The sequence below is a fragment of the Rissa tridactyla genome, chromosome 6 (genome assembly GCF_028500815.1).
Source record: "Rissa tridactyla isolate bRisTri1 chromosome 6, bRisTri1.patW.cur.20221130, whole genome shotgun sequence".
Lineage (NCBI taxonomy): Eukaryota > Metazoa > Chordata > Aves > Charadriiformes > Laridae > Rissa > Rissa tridactyla.
In genome coordinates this window covers 21,610,043-21,627,532 of record NC_071471.1, presented here as the reverse complement: position 1 = coordinate 21,627,532, position 17,490 = coordinate 21,610,043, and the positions used below count along the sequence as shown (strand labels likewise).

The 17,490-nt window shown below is 39.0% G+C and overlaps 1 protein-coding gene across 5 annotated transcripts in view; it reads right to left on the bottom strand.

Annotated features, from left to right (window-relative positions):
• Window positions 1-997: 997 nt before the first annotated feature.
• ACSL3 (acyl-CoA synthetase long chain family member 3) overlaps window positions 998-17,490 on the bottom strand; it is a 56,794-nt gene continuing 40,301 nt past the window's right edge. For all 5 annotated transcript variants that reach the window (XM_054207570.1, XM_054207575.1, XM_054207572.1 and 2 more), the window contains 7 exons: window positions 16,738-16,877; window positions 15,847-16,019; window positions 14,703-14,777; window positions 13,550-13,741; window positions 12,158-12,272; window positions 7,421-7,578; window positions 998-5,165 (listed from right to left, as the gene is read on the bottom strand). In XM_054207570.1, coding sequence (XP_054063545.1) covers window positions 5,002-5,165; window positions 7,421-7,578; window positions 12,158-12,272; window positions 13,550-13,741; window positions 14,703-14,777; window positions 15,847-16,019; window positions 16,738-16,877 — 1,017 coding nt within the window. In that variant the 3' untranslated portion in view covers window positions 998-5,001. The remainder of the gene's footprint in view (window positions 5,166-7,420; window positions 7,579-12,157; window positions 12,273-13,549; window positions 13,742-14,702; window positions 14,778-15,846; window positions 16,020-16,737; window positions 16,878-17,490) is intronic.

Genomic DNA, 17,490 nt, shown 5'->3' with positions numbered 1-17,490 from the left:
GAACATGTAAATAAATACACAAAAAATAAGAGAGAGGGGCATCTATTAAGTTGAGATGCCTCCAGGCTGGATGGTGACCAGCGACGGTTTGTGAGCCTGTAATCAAAACCTTATATTCAAGTGCTCGAGATCTTAGGAATTCCATTTGCAAGCATCCAACATCTCTTTGGGATCTGACCCTTCATCCCACACACTTAAGGAAAATTTAACACCAAGTTTAAGTCTTGGTACACCTGGACAGTAAAAGAAACATCAAAAGCTTACAGCTTTACATCAGGTATTACCATAGCTAACCTTCAATGGGTAAATGGCAGGTCATACGCAAATAAAATAGACAAAGCGGAATGGTAACTTTCCTGTAGCGGAACGCCAGACTAATCGGATAACGAGCGTTCCTGCATTCATCTTGAAACTGTCGTATTTGTTTTGAATAGTTGACAAGATTTTTAGTTATAGTTCCAAAGATATGAGCTGGCTGAATTCCCACTATATCGCATATCATTTCTACTCCTGAATTGGCAAGCCTCGCACACAGGAGTGATTATTACCCACTCCAGACGTATAAACTCACTACCAACAGTATCAACAGCTAGGAAAACACATCCGCAATCTCTGCATAGCACAAATGGCCGAGCACTCAACCAGAACATTCACTACCTGCAAAGCACAAGCGCCTGGCTAGAAACTGAACATAGCTTAACGTGGAAAACCATCAAGATCCCAAAACATAGCTTAACATAGAAAACCGTCAAGATCCCACAATGCAGGGACAGAGCCTTTTGCAGCCCGGGACAGGGAGCTGAGCAAAAGGACATACCCACCACCAAAGAGCTTTCCCGGGCAACGCAACGGTTTGAACTATCCTCACCCACCACACCCTGCTTAAACAGCCTCATACTCACCCAACGGGGTTTAAGTTCACTAATTTAGGACCGTAAATTATCTCGGCTAAGACAAAATGAAATGCCACTTAAAAAACTGGACGTACGGGGCCTAATTTGTGAAATTAATTTTATTTTTGAAACATGATATCCAATTACAAATAAATAATCCATACAATATAACTCAATTAGGATATACAATGTTCAGGCAGTTCATAGTAACAACCAAGATCACATTGAAAATGAGTTTACATTAAATAACCAACTACAATAATATACAACTGGTCACTCAATTAACTTTTCAGCCTGGTCCAAGGTGTACGCAAGTTGAAGATTGTTCCTCTTACCAGTAAAGAAACAGATGTACACAATTTTATATCGAGTCCAAAGTAGTTAATACATCACATTAATAAAAATTAAAAAAGCTGCACTGCATCGCCCAAACTAGTTTTAGTACGGAATAAGAGCTTGTGAATTTTAGCAGGATAAAGGTTATTGCAAAGGAGTTTTATGTCCTATAGCAATTTCTGCATAAACTTACAAGCTTTACAGGACGTTCTTCATGTATGGTTTCAATTCCATACCCTTCTCCGCACCCTGTCTATAAAACCAGCAGGACGTGGGTACGCATTATGTCCTTACTTTCAGGTGCACGTTGTTTTTTCGCTTTCATTTCAGCAAAGTATTTTACTGCTAAGATACAGCCTCCCATTGAGGTATGGTCCTGCTTGCGTGTAAACTGCAGGTGTAGCAGCATCAGTAAACCTGCAAGGTCTTTTTCTGACATTTAATTTTTCCCTTTCCTAACCTACTCCAGAAACACTATTCTCTGCAAAGGACATTTATGACGTCTAGACTGAATCTGAGTCAAAGTCATGAAATATTTTTAAATAATTGTACAGATTTAAAGGAGATTCACAGCATCCTTGGAATTTCTTGGCGAGTCATTTTTAATAATGAAATAAGTAAATTTTCACAACAGAATAAGTAGTTACAATTCATAGTTCTGGGAAGTCCTGTATTTACAAAAGCTTTGTTAAAAATCCCCCCCTTTTTGGGGCCCCTCGGGTGAGGTACACACCCCTTGTTCTCGGTTTGAGCTCAGAAAGACCGTTTAAGAGTCAACGGCTCTTTCCATTACAAAATTCCCCACATGATGGAGACCGCTACTTCCAGCCATGCACTTTTCCTAATTTACTCTACAGCTGTCTGTGGGACACATGCAATACGTGCCAGCAGGTACTTTGTTACACTGGGCATGGGAAGACAGATTAAAAAACAAACAAACAAACAAACAGAGCAAGAGACCAGGTAAATTCCTGGCTGGCATGTAGTGCATCTACGTGGGGTTCCAACAAATGCCCCTAAAGTTGTCTTTCTCAAAGGGTGAGAAGGTGGTGGCAGCCAGAAGTATCTCAGATCTACAGGATCAAGGCTGCCAGAGAGGGGAGTCCTACACCCGAACGCCAGCTCCAACTTACCGTCCTGTTATAGCCGTGGCGCAGGGACACCCACGGGACAGGGGCCCTCGACGGGACATGGAAGTACTCAGAACCCAGCAGTATTAAAGTCCGGGTTTTTTTGTTATAAATCAAAAGAAAGACCATACTCATCACAAATATCTTAAGCCCACACAAATATTTTAAAAGTCTTCCTATCTTCAACGCGGAGGCTAAAATTAATGAACTGCTTTGTTTTCACATTCTGCAGAAGAAATTAAATGTCCACAATGAACGTGATGTCTAAAGAAGAAGCAGTTTTAAACACAAAAATTGAACTGTAAAATCAAACGCACAGTAGACTGTAACCCAATCTTGTGACTGGATAAGAAGAAAGGTTAAAACTACTATTTTCAAATAATTTTAAGAGTTTCATTTATGCAATTTATCCAAAAGTGGATTTAAACCCTTAGCAGAATAAAATACTAACTTTAGATTTCTTCCGAATTAACCAAAAGCAGATTTATTTTTTTAAATCTGCTGCACAATGCACCAAGTGACATACATAGTACTTCGGCAATTTATTAATTTTCACTAAAAATCACAAAGAATATTTGAACAATGTACATCCTGTGCTGAGTGCGAACTATCTAAGAACCTGTCGATGGAGCACAGATACATATTTAAGTATTAGTAATGTCTAATATACGGTGTGACACTGCCCTACAGACTTGGCAATATCCACATTCGGATTCTCTACTTGCCAGAGGTTTTAATTTATGATCTAGGTATCTGAAGGCATTTATCCCACAAATACGGTTCTAATTTAGTTCTGTTGCTTATATTTCCGTTTGACTAGTTACACCAAAATTCACCAGACTGTAACAGTTTTTCCATAGACAGCAGCAGGGGAAATCCATGAATAGTGGGAGAGATGGTAACGTAACATGAACTACAGCACACACATTCGCAACGTTCCATCAGAACTACAGCACAGGGAAACTACTTGGTAACTTTCGACGCCTATGAAACTGCTTTCCGTAATTGATGACAAGTGTTAATTTAAATAATAATATTTCAGAAAAATTTTAAAAGAAAATTTGTATACCAAACATCTTCCAAAACTCCCACGTCACAAGTGCTACCAGCAGAACTCCTTCCCCTAGACAAAGCCTCTGCCGTTCAGAACTGCTATATGCTACCACAGTAGGATACTAAGTGAGCATCAAGACCTTGATTTTTTTCGTACTGCAAGTAAATGATACACGAGAGAATAATCTCCAAATTAAAGCCATTTTAATCTTTGTCACAAAGTAGACTGATGCATGCCTTTTCACATTCTCATGTAACCCTGATTAAAATAGTCTTTCGAGAAATATTTTGAAAATAAAATTCACATCTGAAACAAACCCAAACACTCCCACTGAAGATGAAAAGATCCCCCATAGTTCTTGAAACAACATTCACATATTTATAGTAAAACAGAAATTGAGACTGCTTCCCAAAGTAAGAATTGGGTGTAACAAACCAAGTAACATAAATAACTCTGGCTGACAAATATGTCAAATATCTGGTTTTAAAGCAAAAAAAGCGCTAAACAAAAGAACACAGAATTAAAGGGAGATTTTTAATGGCACAAAGGGCAGCTAGGCACCGTGTGAGCTGAGAACATAACTGTCATTATGACTTTAAAAATCCCCCCAGTAGGATTTGGGTTGTGGCTAGGGCAGAACCAGGGTCTTGCCAGACTTTGCCAAACAATGAAAGAGCAAACCCGGTGTAATGTCCAAACCTGATGAGAAAAGACAAAAGCTGCTACAGTCCCTCTGCTCAAAGGGCACTGTCAAACTTACCAAGTGTTTAGTGAAATTAATGCTTAGAGCTCTTATTAGCTCTACACAATTCAACTACCGTATGAAATGGTCACCAGCTCTTTAAAAAAAAGGAGCTTCTATATTTGAGAGATTATTCTTAGGTTTAACTTTTGCTGAGTTAATAGCGTCTTTTGTATTAAACAAGCTTTAACTAACACCTGCAAGAGTACCTGCCTTTATGCAGAGCTGTGCCACAACCATCTTTTCATTTTCGGATAAAAATAAAAGTAACCATTAGGCACATACTGAATGCGTATTCCACAAGCTGCAATGTCAAATATTTTCTCCCTCAGATTTACACAGAAAAAAAATAGCACAGCAGCAAATAACCCGGTCCTCTGTTCACCAATGAAAGCATTTTCAATGTACATAATATCACAACGTCAATACCTTATATCTTTAAATAATTAGGTAAAAAAGGCCCCCAGTATAACCATTTCTTATATAGCCAAGTTCTCTCTATATACATCCAAATTTTAAAGATACAAATAAAACATTATACAGGATTTATAAATGTTTAAAAACTTGAGGCTTCAGAATCGTGGTTTCCCAAAAAGACTCGGGAAAATCCACAGACTGAGAAGGTAGCAGAGAAAACTGGAAAAAAAGGAGACAGACACAAGTTTGCTGCCATAACATTTTACTAAACTTGCCAGTCATCATGGTGATGTTATCAGAAATAACAGTTTAAGCTGCAAATGACGAATGGTGGTTTTGTGTGTTGATCTCAAGCGTTGAGACAGGCAATTCAAGTATTTCCTATTTGATCCAAGCTCATTGTAGCAAAGTGGTGCAGAAAAAAAATAATTATTTTACATTTTTTCCATACATTCGATCGATGTCCATTTGATAGTATGCCGTAAGCTCTTTGCGTTTTAGTTTGAACGCATCTGTCACTAGACCAGTCTCAGGGGTCCAAGGATCAGGGCTCAAACGTATTTTTACTGGTATTTCAAACTTCTCCAGGTTAGCTGTAAAAATAAACATTTTTAATACAAAATGTAAATGTAACCATTTTTCTCCGGTTAAGCACAAGAGGAGGAACTGTACTCTTGCACAGAAAAGCACACGACATGAACGAAGAAGCGTTGCCCAAACCCCCATGGTTAGCTCTGAAAACCCGCGTGGTCACTAGCAGAGTGACAGGATCCACCAGTAACTGTCCTCCAGTTCCCACAGAAATATCGAAATAAACCCCAGCTGCTCCCTAACCTCAGAAAAGCCTCAGTGCATGAAGGAGACATCCTCAAAATATACGCTGTTGTAGCAGTCTTATGATACCTTCTGGAGATAAGGTCTTAAAAGCCATACTACTTAAGTTGGAAAAAAACAGGGGGGTTTGGTGTTTTTTCTTGATAGTCCTAAATTGTTTGAGAAAAGTAAGTTCATATGGCAGCCGTTCCCCTTACTGAAACAGAAAGGTTAGCACAAAACACTATCATTTGCAAGAGCTTCTGCTATGGTTTCAGACATGAGAGAAGAAAAAGAAGTAGCTCTAAGAAAAGTAAAGTAATCAACAGATGGGCCACATTCAAAAAAATAATCTATTTTCAGGTTAAATAAAAAAAAAATAATCTACAAATGTATAATTATCCTGTGCAACCTGCCATTTCTAGGTTTTCCTGCACCTTTTACTCCCCTTGACATTAAATCGCTGGGTTTGGATGAGGGTTTGTTTTTTGGTTGTTGGGTTTTTTTTGTTGTTTTTGGTTGGTTTTTTTGTGGGTTTTTTTTTTTTTGCAATGTTGCACTATAATCATAACATTACTTTAAAAGTAAACCCTATGATACCAAAGTGAAAAAACCAAAACCAGATATAAAATAACATCAAAATGTGTAAAAATGCCTAGGATTGAATCAAATATTCTGCTTCATCAATCGTGTGCTGCACAAAAGAAGGAAAGCGGCTTTGTACACGCTCTCCACCGCAGCAGCTTCTTAGAACAACTCTGCCCATACGCTCCACCCAGTGAAGGAAAATGGACTGGAGACATGGGGCAAGGAAAACAGAGTCTGCTGCAGTACTGAGACTGCAGTCATCGTAAGAGCATCTTCCTGCAACAGAAGTCTGCAAATACACTGATCACCAAGCGTAATATATTCACAAGTAATACGGAGAAGAGATGAAGATTAGTGAAACAAAGACTGTTGGAAGCATAAAGTCATCCAGGGTAGAAAAGATGAGCACAGATTACACAGAGATGCAGAAGGGCATCGTGATACTGAGCGACTGCAAAGCAGACTGCAGAAAACATTCATTGCAGAAAAGTGTAAAAGGGAACACATATGAAAAAACAAATTTAACATCCACAATGACTATTTAAAAAACACGGTCATATCTGACAGCTTTATGAAAAAAGCTCAGTGCTTAGTAATGATCAAAAGCAGAAACAAGGCAGAAATTACGATGAAAGAACAAACAGCGTATCACTGTGCCACTGTTTAATTCTGCACCAGAATAGCTAAACAGACCATGACCAATTAGCATGAAAAAGATACAGCTGAGGGGGAAGTATAATAGACACTGAAAAGAAATCACAACTGCCATTGTGATTGTTCTCCCAGACATGAGCTTGGCAGAACCAAACCGAACTAGCAGATGGCAGGGTTAAAACAAACAAGAGGCATTTCTTCACACAAATGTAGCTGAGCTGCTCAACTCCGCTGAGAGGTAGTATGGATACTGATACAGAATATTTACATAGCTTTAACTAGAAGAGTTAATGTAAGAAAAGTCTACTGAAAGTCATTAGCTACAAAGACACTGCTTTCAGTTTAGGAAACCCCTCAGATGCAAGTCACTGGAAGCTAGAACAGTCCCTGTCGCCATGGGCTTATTTCAACTATGCAGAGGTACGCCGCACCTGAGACACACAGATCATGGATCTACAGATGACCCACGTTCTCTTGGACCAGCAGCTAAGGCCAAAAAAGTATTACAGAACACCTTAGAGAGCGCCAGACACAAATACTTATATAAGAACTGACCTGAGCTTGTTGAGTTTGCCCTGTTTTTGTATTCTTTCCTCAGCTATTGGCCATGGTCAAAAAAATAGTTACATGAATCAAAAGGACTGACCCGACTCATATTTTGTTTGTTTTTTTGTATGAAGACTTCACTTCATATATGTTCTATAAAATACACACACTATTTTTAGGGCCTATGCTTATCTGTTTCACAGACATTTTGGTCCGTAAGGTTAGTATGATCTGCCCAGCTACTCACCTGCCATGGCAGCCTCAGCTAGCACCTTCAGTACCTCTTTTTCCATCTCAGGACTGTTACAGATCTCTTCCCAGGTTCCTTTAAATCCTTTCTTTCGAGCTAGTTCTGCGAGCTCCTTTTGATTTGGCACAACAAATCCAATGACATAAGAATGGAAACTGAGAAGTATAATGTACTTTAGTATGAATTTTGTAAAGTTAGCAAGTCTTCAAAAATAACATTTCAAGTTGGGGGCTTTGCACTTGATACAGAGATATTGCGCTTAACAGTCGGCTTTTGTTCACCTGATAGTCTTTCTGAAATAGTACCCAAATTACCTTTGCCTGCTTAAAAATAAGTAGAAAGAGAAGCTACTTACCTTACAGCAACTGGTTTGCTTCAAGGTGTGCTGTCCATATGCATATTCCACTGTCCCTCACGCTCAAAGCTTTGGGGTAGCAGTACCCACATGAGGTCAACGCACTCTGCCTCTCCTCAAGTTTTGCATCCTGACATGAAGACCGGTGTGCCGCTTCCCTACCTCAGTTTCCTCTCCCCTGCAGAATCCAGTTACTGTAGAGGACTGCAGTGAAGAGGGGCTGGAGAGCAGGTCGTAGAATGAGCATATGCACAACCCATCTCAAAGAACGCCTGCTTCTGTAGGGTAAGTGACTTGCCTTTCTCTTTCAAGCGATTGTCCATACACTCATTCTGCTGTTGGCAATCTTTGCCTGCTCCTGGTATGCCTAGAACATATGAAGCCGTGATCTCAAAGTCTTTGGAAAAACGCTGAAGCACGATTCGCCTTGAAAGAGGTATTCAAGACTTTTGAGATGGCGTAAAGTTTAGGGAAAACGTGAACAGAACCTCACATAGCAGCTCTACATGTTCTAACAAAGCAGACCACAGAATCAGAGCTGAAAGGGATCTCAGAAGGTCATCTAATTGACCATCTCATTCATGCACCTGACTTGAAGCAAAGTCAGCTACATCTAAAGGTGTTTGTCCAACCTGTTCTTAAACATCAGGCAAACGCCGATGCTTCACTACTTTTAGCACTAGTAAGCTGTTCCTGGTGGCTATTCCTGACTCGTCCTCTCTGCAGTTTACATCAGTTGCATTTTCATATAGTGAACTGTCAGACATTCCTCTCCTTTCCACAGAAGCCATGTATTTTGTTCACAGACTGTTACTATTTTTTTTCCTTCTCATCTGTCTAGTCTTCCTTCCTTTCTTAAGCTTCTTTAGGAATTTAAGCAATGCCCTTTTCTTCTAAGTCATGCACCAGAGATCTCTGCCCAGACATTCCCATTTTTCTCCTGGATTCTTTTCAAGACGTCCACCTTTTCTGAAGTGCTGCATGTGGAACTCAGACCCTTTAAGTCTTGTTAGAGCAAAAAGATCATTGTGCATCTTGTAGGCTATACATCTAATTATGCCATAATATTTACCTTCTTACAACAGCATGGTACTTCTTGACTCACGTCAGCACCCACTGAATTTTTGCAGTTTATTTACTTGTAAGTATAGTTTATATTTCCCCTCTTTAAACTGACCACTGTGTTCAACCAAAGCTCCATCTAGTCAAGCTTGCTCAGAATTCTAATCCTGTCCTCCACTGTCCCTTTGGTCCTGTCCTACCTTAACCATATACAGATTTAATAAATGTTTTCAACTGTCTTTCACCAGACAGACCATTAATGCAAAATACAGAACCTTAACCCCAGTATGGAGATTACTTTAGCTTGTCCTTTAAGGTGTCCGAGATAATTTTAAAATACTAATTCTAAATACCCTTTTGGTTCCTGTACATGGCAATTTTCTCCTTTGTTGCTGATATGAATTACAATGGGCATCTGACAGCAGCCATGAAGACTGCACAAAAGTCCATTACAAACAGGCTTCTCTGGCATCATCTGTCGACAAGCTTTGCCTTTTGGCTGACTTGAAACGCTTCTCATTTTTCTCTAAGAATGTACTTGCAGAAAGACTTCAGATTAGCCTCAGCATCACTTACTGCTCACATCTCACCTTCTGCCTTTGCCTCTGATCCCCCCCCGCCCCCTAACTATACTCTGTACTGAACCCTTGTAACTTCGTCTGGGGTCTACTCTGTCATATCTATTAAGTACGAAGGCATCCAGAACACAAAGGATTCTGGCACTTTCACCCCTGGTTCCTGTAGTCATTTGGCATGCTTAAGGTCACGTCCAGCAATATCGCCAGCGACTCCAGGGATAAACAGAACACAGAAGTAATCAGTTGGCTGGGTAAGTCTCAAACTTCTGGTTCATCTAAAATTCAGGCTCTGCAGTGGAAGCATACTTCCTCTGGACAAACGAGTTCATCCAACTATGCGTTTTCCTGGAAAAAGCACCTCAGAGCTGACAGCTCCTGGAACATGTAGTTTTTCATTCTGTACCACCAAGTTAAATCTTGACTTGCTGCAGTTCAAATGCTAAAGCACTGTTCGTCTTGAGAAGTATCCTGAAGACTACATCATCTCTCTGGAGCAGCCACTTCCCTCTCCACTACTGTTCCTTCTGTAGATTATTTGAATTTGCTAGCTTCTTCAGTCTTGGAGGTCATAGCAGCAGCATGAAGGAAGACATTTTCAGAATTTGGTCCTCAGGACCTCTTAAGTCATCTCCTCCATGCTAAAACACTAGGAATCTTGATTCCCTTGCTGTGCTTGACACCCTACTCGAGCACGGCTCTCAGACCTACGGTGAGAGACACCGTGGCACTACATGTCAATATCACCATTTCTATTCTGTGAAGTCTGGCCCTTGTCAGCTCTCCTTGAGCTTCCTGCTGAGAACTCCCTTGGGTTTTTTAGCTGTTTGCTCATTCCTCAGGTAACTGAGCTACTCATTTTCCTGATGTGATGCTTGATATCCGCTGGATACATTTTGGATGAGTGAAGTGCTGATAAAGCATTAGGAGTCTCCTCTGAAAGAGCTCTAATCGTGATTCCTTTCATCAAACATTTTATTCCTTATCTCACCGAGTATTTTGTCCGTGGTGGTCAATGCATACAGCTTTTAAAGCAGTGATACCGTGCAAACAGTTTTGATTCCCTGCCACCTGTATTCAGGAGACATGCACCCCAAGATCTAAGGTCAAATCATAGATCTAACCTATTTGTAAGAGTCTGCCCTCCTTGTCCTTTTGCACGTGGGAGGTAAAACAGCTACAAATGAAGGACGACTCTTACTTATGAGATCACGCAGGCAAAGTATAAGGAGTGACAGAATATGAAGTTGTGGGCACTGCTAACAAAAAGTCTCTGAGCTCACGCTGCTAAGGTGAGTATACATCCACAGTGAAATGTGCATATGGACAATCATCCATAAAATCTGTATTACACGGCTACTGATGCCGAATTACGGGCATGAAATTATTAGGAAGAAATATAGCAGCAACAGAAAAACAATTTGCAGTGTACTTGGGACTCTGTAAGTTACCTTTAAAAATTACTCATAGATTTTCCTATTTTTAAGTAATAGACAGGGGACAGACTACCAGAGTCAAATGCCTGACAAGTGCATTTTAGTCTGTAAAGTAATGCTGACCTGGCAAAGTTAACACAAATTTGATAGTACGATTCCAACAGTGACCTTCAACCCTGGAACAGCAGAAATCACCATCTGGAAGAGTCTCTTTCTCCAAAGACTACAGAGGGTGCTCAGAACAGGCACAGAACCTCAGGCAGTGAAAGCAAGCAAATATGAGACTTGCCCAACATGTCAAAACCACAAATAAAGCCTAATATAATGGAAGTTTTCTCAGCAGTGGCATGCCCAGTGCACGTCAGCCTACTGATACAGAACCGTCAAAACTGAAGTTCCAGGATGACTACCATTAGTTAACACACACACACACGAAAAAAAAAAGAAATATACCACAGAGAACCAGGTGAACAAACCAAAAGTTAATTTTCTATTTTATTACCACTGAGCAGTTCTCTGGTATGCTTGCCCTGGCCTCCTTCAATCAAAGTTATCAAGTGGGGCTTTTTTGGCCATACTGGAAATCAGAGTAATTCTGATCATTCAGAAGCTCCAAAATGACAACAATGACCACCTGAAGTGTATTTATACATTTAAGTCTATATCATGTACAGGTAGGAAATTCTAGAAATAGAAACTTAAGCCCTTATATGCTTAATTTGGTAGTGCACTTAGAAAGCAAATATAAAGGACATTTGATCATCATTTATTGTGTGTTTGCATAGTATTTACAGAGTTTTCTTTCAAGCTTCAAAGCTTCTGCTAGTATATTGCAGGGGTTAAAAGAAAACTATTTTTAATGTGCAAACCAGCTTCTGGGATGTTGGTGGGATTTTTTCCCCCCCCTTCCTCCAAAGTACAACAGTACTTGCTCTGAAGAACAGACTACAGCTAAATACAGAAAGGAACAAGGTGTCGCGGGGCTTAGGTAGGTAATAATCTCTGAAGTGCTTGAGTGATGCAGTCAGAGCTTAACTGCTTTTCAGATTGGGGAAAAGGAAATGAAAGAAAGACTCATTCTTGGCGTTCTCCAACAAATGATGAAAAAAAATAGGAAGGGAAAAATAAAACCAAACCTTTCAGATGTCTTAGTTTTGATAGAGAAAGTTATTCCATTGTACTATAAGTAAAATCCTTTATCAACTGGTTTAAAAAACTCCACACGTTGAATGGCAAAAAATTTTGCTTACATCTTCAGTAGGACAGATAAGAATACAATAATAACAAACTACCAGCTGCCTCTTACCTGCTTGCATACGCACAAATATTATCTACCAGTGGAAGATTCTTTAGAGCTGCTTCTACTTTGCCAAGAGAAACGTATTCTCCTGCCTGGAGTTTTACAAGATCTTTTTTACGATCTATTGAGGAAAAAACGAATTAACCATTAATTACAGAACACAAAACTTTAGACATTGATTTTATACTTTTCTGAAAAGAAGGTACAAATGCCAAAAGGTAAGCTGACTCATGTTTGGTGAATGTACCAGAAACATTTAATATCACGTTTCCAGACTTGGCATTTTATCAATCTGTCCCTCACTTAAACATGAGACACATTTCGATCCCATGCATTTTCTGTCTTTAGAACAGCATCTCCAATGTGACTGCACCAGCGCGTAAATGGAAGACAACTAGGATTACGCAAAAGCCAGTGTCTGGCCAGAAGCACGCATTTTTCTGCTGTCTGGTCCAGACGCTTCAAGCAGGAAATGCAGCATTTGGTGACATTTTGATATTTATTCCCAGGCTAAATCTATATTTAAAGAGCAACTGTCCATCTGTTATTTGAAACACAACAATAGGAACCGAAAATTAAAGCCCAAATTACTTGAACTTATTGCACATAGGCCAAAGAAAGCAAAGGTGACTACTCTAGCCTAGCTGTGATGGCAGCCAGGAGTACCTCTCCTTGGCTATATACCTTCAGGTTGCTTTGTGCAACCAGGCAAGGTAGTTTTTGTAGCTGTCTAACCCATTTGACCTGTGCAAGGCAGCTGCAATAGGACACAAGATTCTTCTCACATAATAAATCAAATAAGCTTAGTTTTCAGGATTAAAGAGCACCCTAAATCACCCACTGACTCCAAGAGACACACCTGGCAGTTGTCAGGCCACCTATTTTTGTGCCTAGAGGTGTCAAAGAATTATGAGCCCATCAGAGCCTTATGTGCAACACCTTTACTTAACTATATTTTTCCCCTAGTTCCATTATGGTAAAGGGATATTCTTATTACAAAGAACGGCAAGATTAAAAAAGGCTTATTTAATTCCTGAGCACATATTACCAGAAGAGCCCTTTCACTGAATCAAATTCCACACTTAAATTATAAAATCTAAGGCAGCTTATATAGCCCAATTAGTCTACATTTTACTCTCTAAGTACTACCCAGTCTCACTAACAGAGTGGAGTCAATGTTAAGACTGTTTTAAAAGGAAGCAATTGTTTTAAAATTTATATCAGTTTTTAACACACACAATCAAGTTTAGAGCAACATATCAGCGTTTCCCCGGGATATATGGCAGCGCTTTAGACTGCATGACAACATATGGAGAGGGGTTTTTTTGGTAAATTACAGTACTTAGCAGCCATGAAAAATGTTTACATACATATGTTCACCTGAAGTTACTAACTCACCAATAATTTTTAGACATCCATCTTGATGAAACTCTCCAATGTCTCCAGTATGAAGCCACCTTTGCCCATTCTCATCAACAGTGAAATCTTTTTTGGTTCGCACTTCATTTTTGTAGTATCCCACAGTCACATTTTGTCCTCCAATAAGAATCTCACCTCTAGGATATGGTTTATCGGTGTTGTAATATCCACCTAAAAGTACAGTTTTTATTATGTTAACAAGAATTAAAATATATGCCAAAGCAAGAATTCCTATTATTTTTACTATTTAAATACAGAATTAAACACTTTAGTAAGTCCGTAGCCAAAGTTACCACTTGCTTAAATAGTTCAGTAAGAGAAGAGGTGGTTCCAATTCTTTTCAGCATATAAACAGCTATTTAACATCTGTGTTTACAAACAGTGAAATTCACACACATGCAGAGGGCAAATGCCACCTCTATGTACTCTTTCTGCCAGGACTAACACGGTCTATCAGTTTCATACAGGCTCAAATCTAAAAAAAAAAGATAATTTTTGCCTCATATTTTAGGAAAGAAAATACCTACAAGGTTTCACATTAGCCCAAAACACCCTTAAGTATTATGTGTTTCTACTCTACAATACATAAAAGCCCACAGTGAAAGGAAATCACCTAAACACATTTCAGACTCTTTTTTAATATTTTTAAATAATTTAATTATTAATATTAAGACTATTTTTAAATAATTTCTTAATGGCCACAGAAGGTATCACACATTCTCCTGAATCCAGCAGCTCTAAGACACAACATACAAGACCCACACCCCATCCTGCAAGAATACTGATCTAACAAGACGTTCAACATACTTTTACACAATACGCATACACAATTATAGTGACTGGAATAAAAGAAACAGTATAGCCAAAGAGAATCATAACACAACCTAGTCAAAATGCCACTCACATCGATAGTTTCTGTCTAGATATTTGTAAGCTTAAAAACCACTAAGGAATTTATTTTACCTTTTTTTCTCCCCAAGATCAAACTTTTATAGGTAAAAGTAGCATTTAAAATTTAAAGAGCCAAGAAATCATCTTCTAACTACCACTACTGAGCAAAGCCGAATAGAAAAATAGCTATATAAAGCTCTTTCAAACGCACTACAATTTAATCACATAGAGAAATTCTCACCTTCTTCCCAGTTCATTAACTTGATTTCACAACAGACCAAAGGTGCTCCCACTCTCCCTGTAGTGTAGTCCCAAACTAGAGTTTAAAAAAGAGCATTTTTCAGAAAACAAAATTACCAAAACTGAATTAGAAAAATCTTTGTTGTCATGCATCTCATTTAGTGAAAATTAACTGCAATTTATTTCTGAACTTTAATTCATAGAACAGAACTTCCAAGAAAACCAATGGATCTATCAAGGTAATGGAGATGAAATCCTTATCCTGCAAAGAGAACAGACGGCTGTATTTATAGCTACCTCCAGTCACATCAACACAGCTTTGACAGCAAGCTGTCCATGTGGATCACGCTTCAGAAGCGGCACAAAAACTTTAAATAGTGTTTGCCGGACTCTGAAATAAGTAGCAACAATTCAGGGATTCTATATTTCGGTTTACTTTCCTGAAATCTCAATTCCCAAACACTTCTGCATCTGGGCACCTTCCCAGAAGAGCATCACATCATTGGTATTACAGGTCCACTTCCCTCCCCGCCCCCCCAAGCTACTGAAGAAGCCATTTTCAAAGTCCTCTTGGACTAAATTCCACATCACAGCAGTCTGTGGATCACCAAGGAACATAATGCAAGTTCTACAAGCTGGCATAATCTAGCCATGAACCTTAGATATTCCTCATATGATTCCTAGGTAGATCACACCATTGCCAAAAACCAGCAGATCGGACCTTCTCCCACCACAGAATATAAGTGAAATTTTGGGACTAAAAGGACACTGAAACGATGAAGTTCTGTTATATGAAATTAAAATCTGGTGCAGGCTTTTGCATTCCATTTTTTTAGTTTTCCTAATGTCTCAATATACTCACCAAAATTAGAAAGAATTTATTCAGTTCAGCTGGTAAATGCAGTAATGCCAAGATCCCATTCACACTATTACAGGTTTCTCTCCCACAAACGAGAGCATTAATTTTACATGTAGGTCACCAGCTTTAGCACAACGTGTCAAAATTAGTACTCCTACTGTTTTACACATTTATGACTACAAGTGATTCCGACGACTCCCCAGTTACGTTCGGTGGCATACACCAAATGAGCAGACTGTCAAAGATGATACACGCGGAGGGCTCAGCATGGATCACTGACACCAACCTTCCGTGATTGTTCCAGCTCCAGCTGATTCAGTTAATCCATAGCCCTGTCCTACGGGGCAACAGAAACAAATGTTCATAAACCGCTGAGTCGCCGCAGAGAGCGGGGCTCCTCCACAAAGCAGGATGCGAATTTTTCCACCTAGCAGCATTCGTACTTTCCGGAAAATAAGGCTAAAAGACAAAAGGTAAGAGTATGTATTTGCTGCTTAAAAACAAAACAAGACAGTACCTAATTTTATATCTGAACTGAAAGTCTCAATCATCTTCAAATAAAATTTTATGGCATTCAAGGAAAACCCTGAAAGAGCACATTTAAATTTTCAAGAACACAGGCACTCATTTTTCATGATTTGAAGGTAAGTGTTTTAAGAACACAGATTTAGTAAGACAGAGTTCTGTGATTTTCTCCTCAAAAATAATTTAAATAAGCCGTATAAATTTTGCAATTACATTATCCTTTAGTATCACTAAAGTTGGGAGTTGGACTCCATGATCCTTATGGATTCCTTCCAACTTTATTCTATGATTCACTTCTGTGAAAACGCGACGTCTACAGTTATGTACGGGAATAGACTTCCCATCTTACCCAGAAATTGTACAAATCCATTGTTAAAGTCCTGATAACAATAATGCCATGAGTATAAATCTCCAATCAGTTCCAAGTTAAATAACACTCACTTAAATTCTTTCAGTAAATACTTAAAACCATCACACAAACTACTGATTTGTTGTTTCAATTTACACTTAATTACAGACTCATTCATGTTCAAAGCATCAACATTAAAACAAAGAGAAGCACACACAAAAAAAAAAAAAAAAAAAATCGGATACTGCTCATGAGGTAAGACTTTGATAAGCATTTTATTGGTGCCATTAAAAATAAAGTTACCTATCGCAGAGCGGGGTAGTGTAACCTTTGGAAATCTGTTCCATTTTGTAGTTGTAGGCCAATATAAATAGATTCCGCTGGAAACTAGTCATTTCATTCACTTTATTCATGACATTTTTGTAGATCCGATCCATAATTTCCTAGTTGCATAAAAAGATTATCTTTAACTAAAAGTAACAGAAATCCCAAATTCAGTACCACAAAAAAGGAGCATCACCTAGAAATTCTAGTACATCTAGTTCAGATAACAGCCCACTCCCAGGTCGATTCCTCTTCCATCACGAAGAGACAGCAAGATGTTCACAGAAATGAGGAAAGTAAACATCTGACCAGAAGGACTAGTTAACCCCAAGCTGCCTGCTGCCAGCTATCTTTGTTCCATTAATTTACTTTGAAATATGTTGACACTCATATGATAATGTTTATCCCCAACATACAAATAAATACTAAAAATATTATTTAAGCTAGCTTAATGTCAAAGGTTCTACCTTTTTTATTTAAATGGTCATAGAATCATAGAATAGTTTGTGTTGGAGGGGACCTTTAAAGGTCCTCTAGTCCAACTCCCCTGCAATGAGCAGGGACACCTTCAACTAGATCAGGTCGCTCAGAGGCCCCGTTCAACCTGACCTTGAATGTCTCCAGGGATGGACCATCTACCACCTCTCTGGGCAACCCGGGGCAGTGTCATAAAACATTTCTTCCTCTATCTAGTTTGAATTAACCCTCTTTTAGTTTGAAGCCATTACCCCT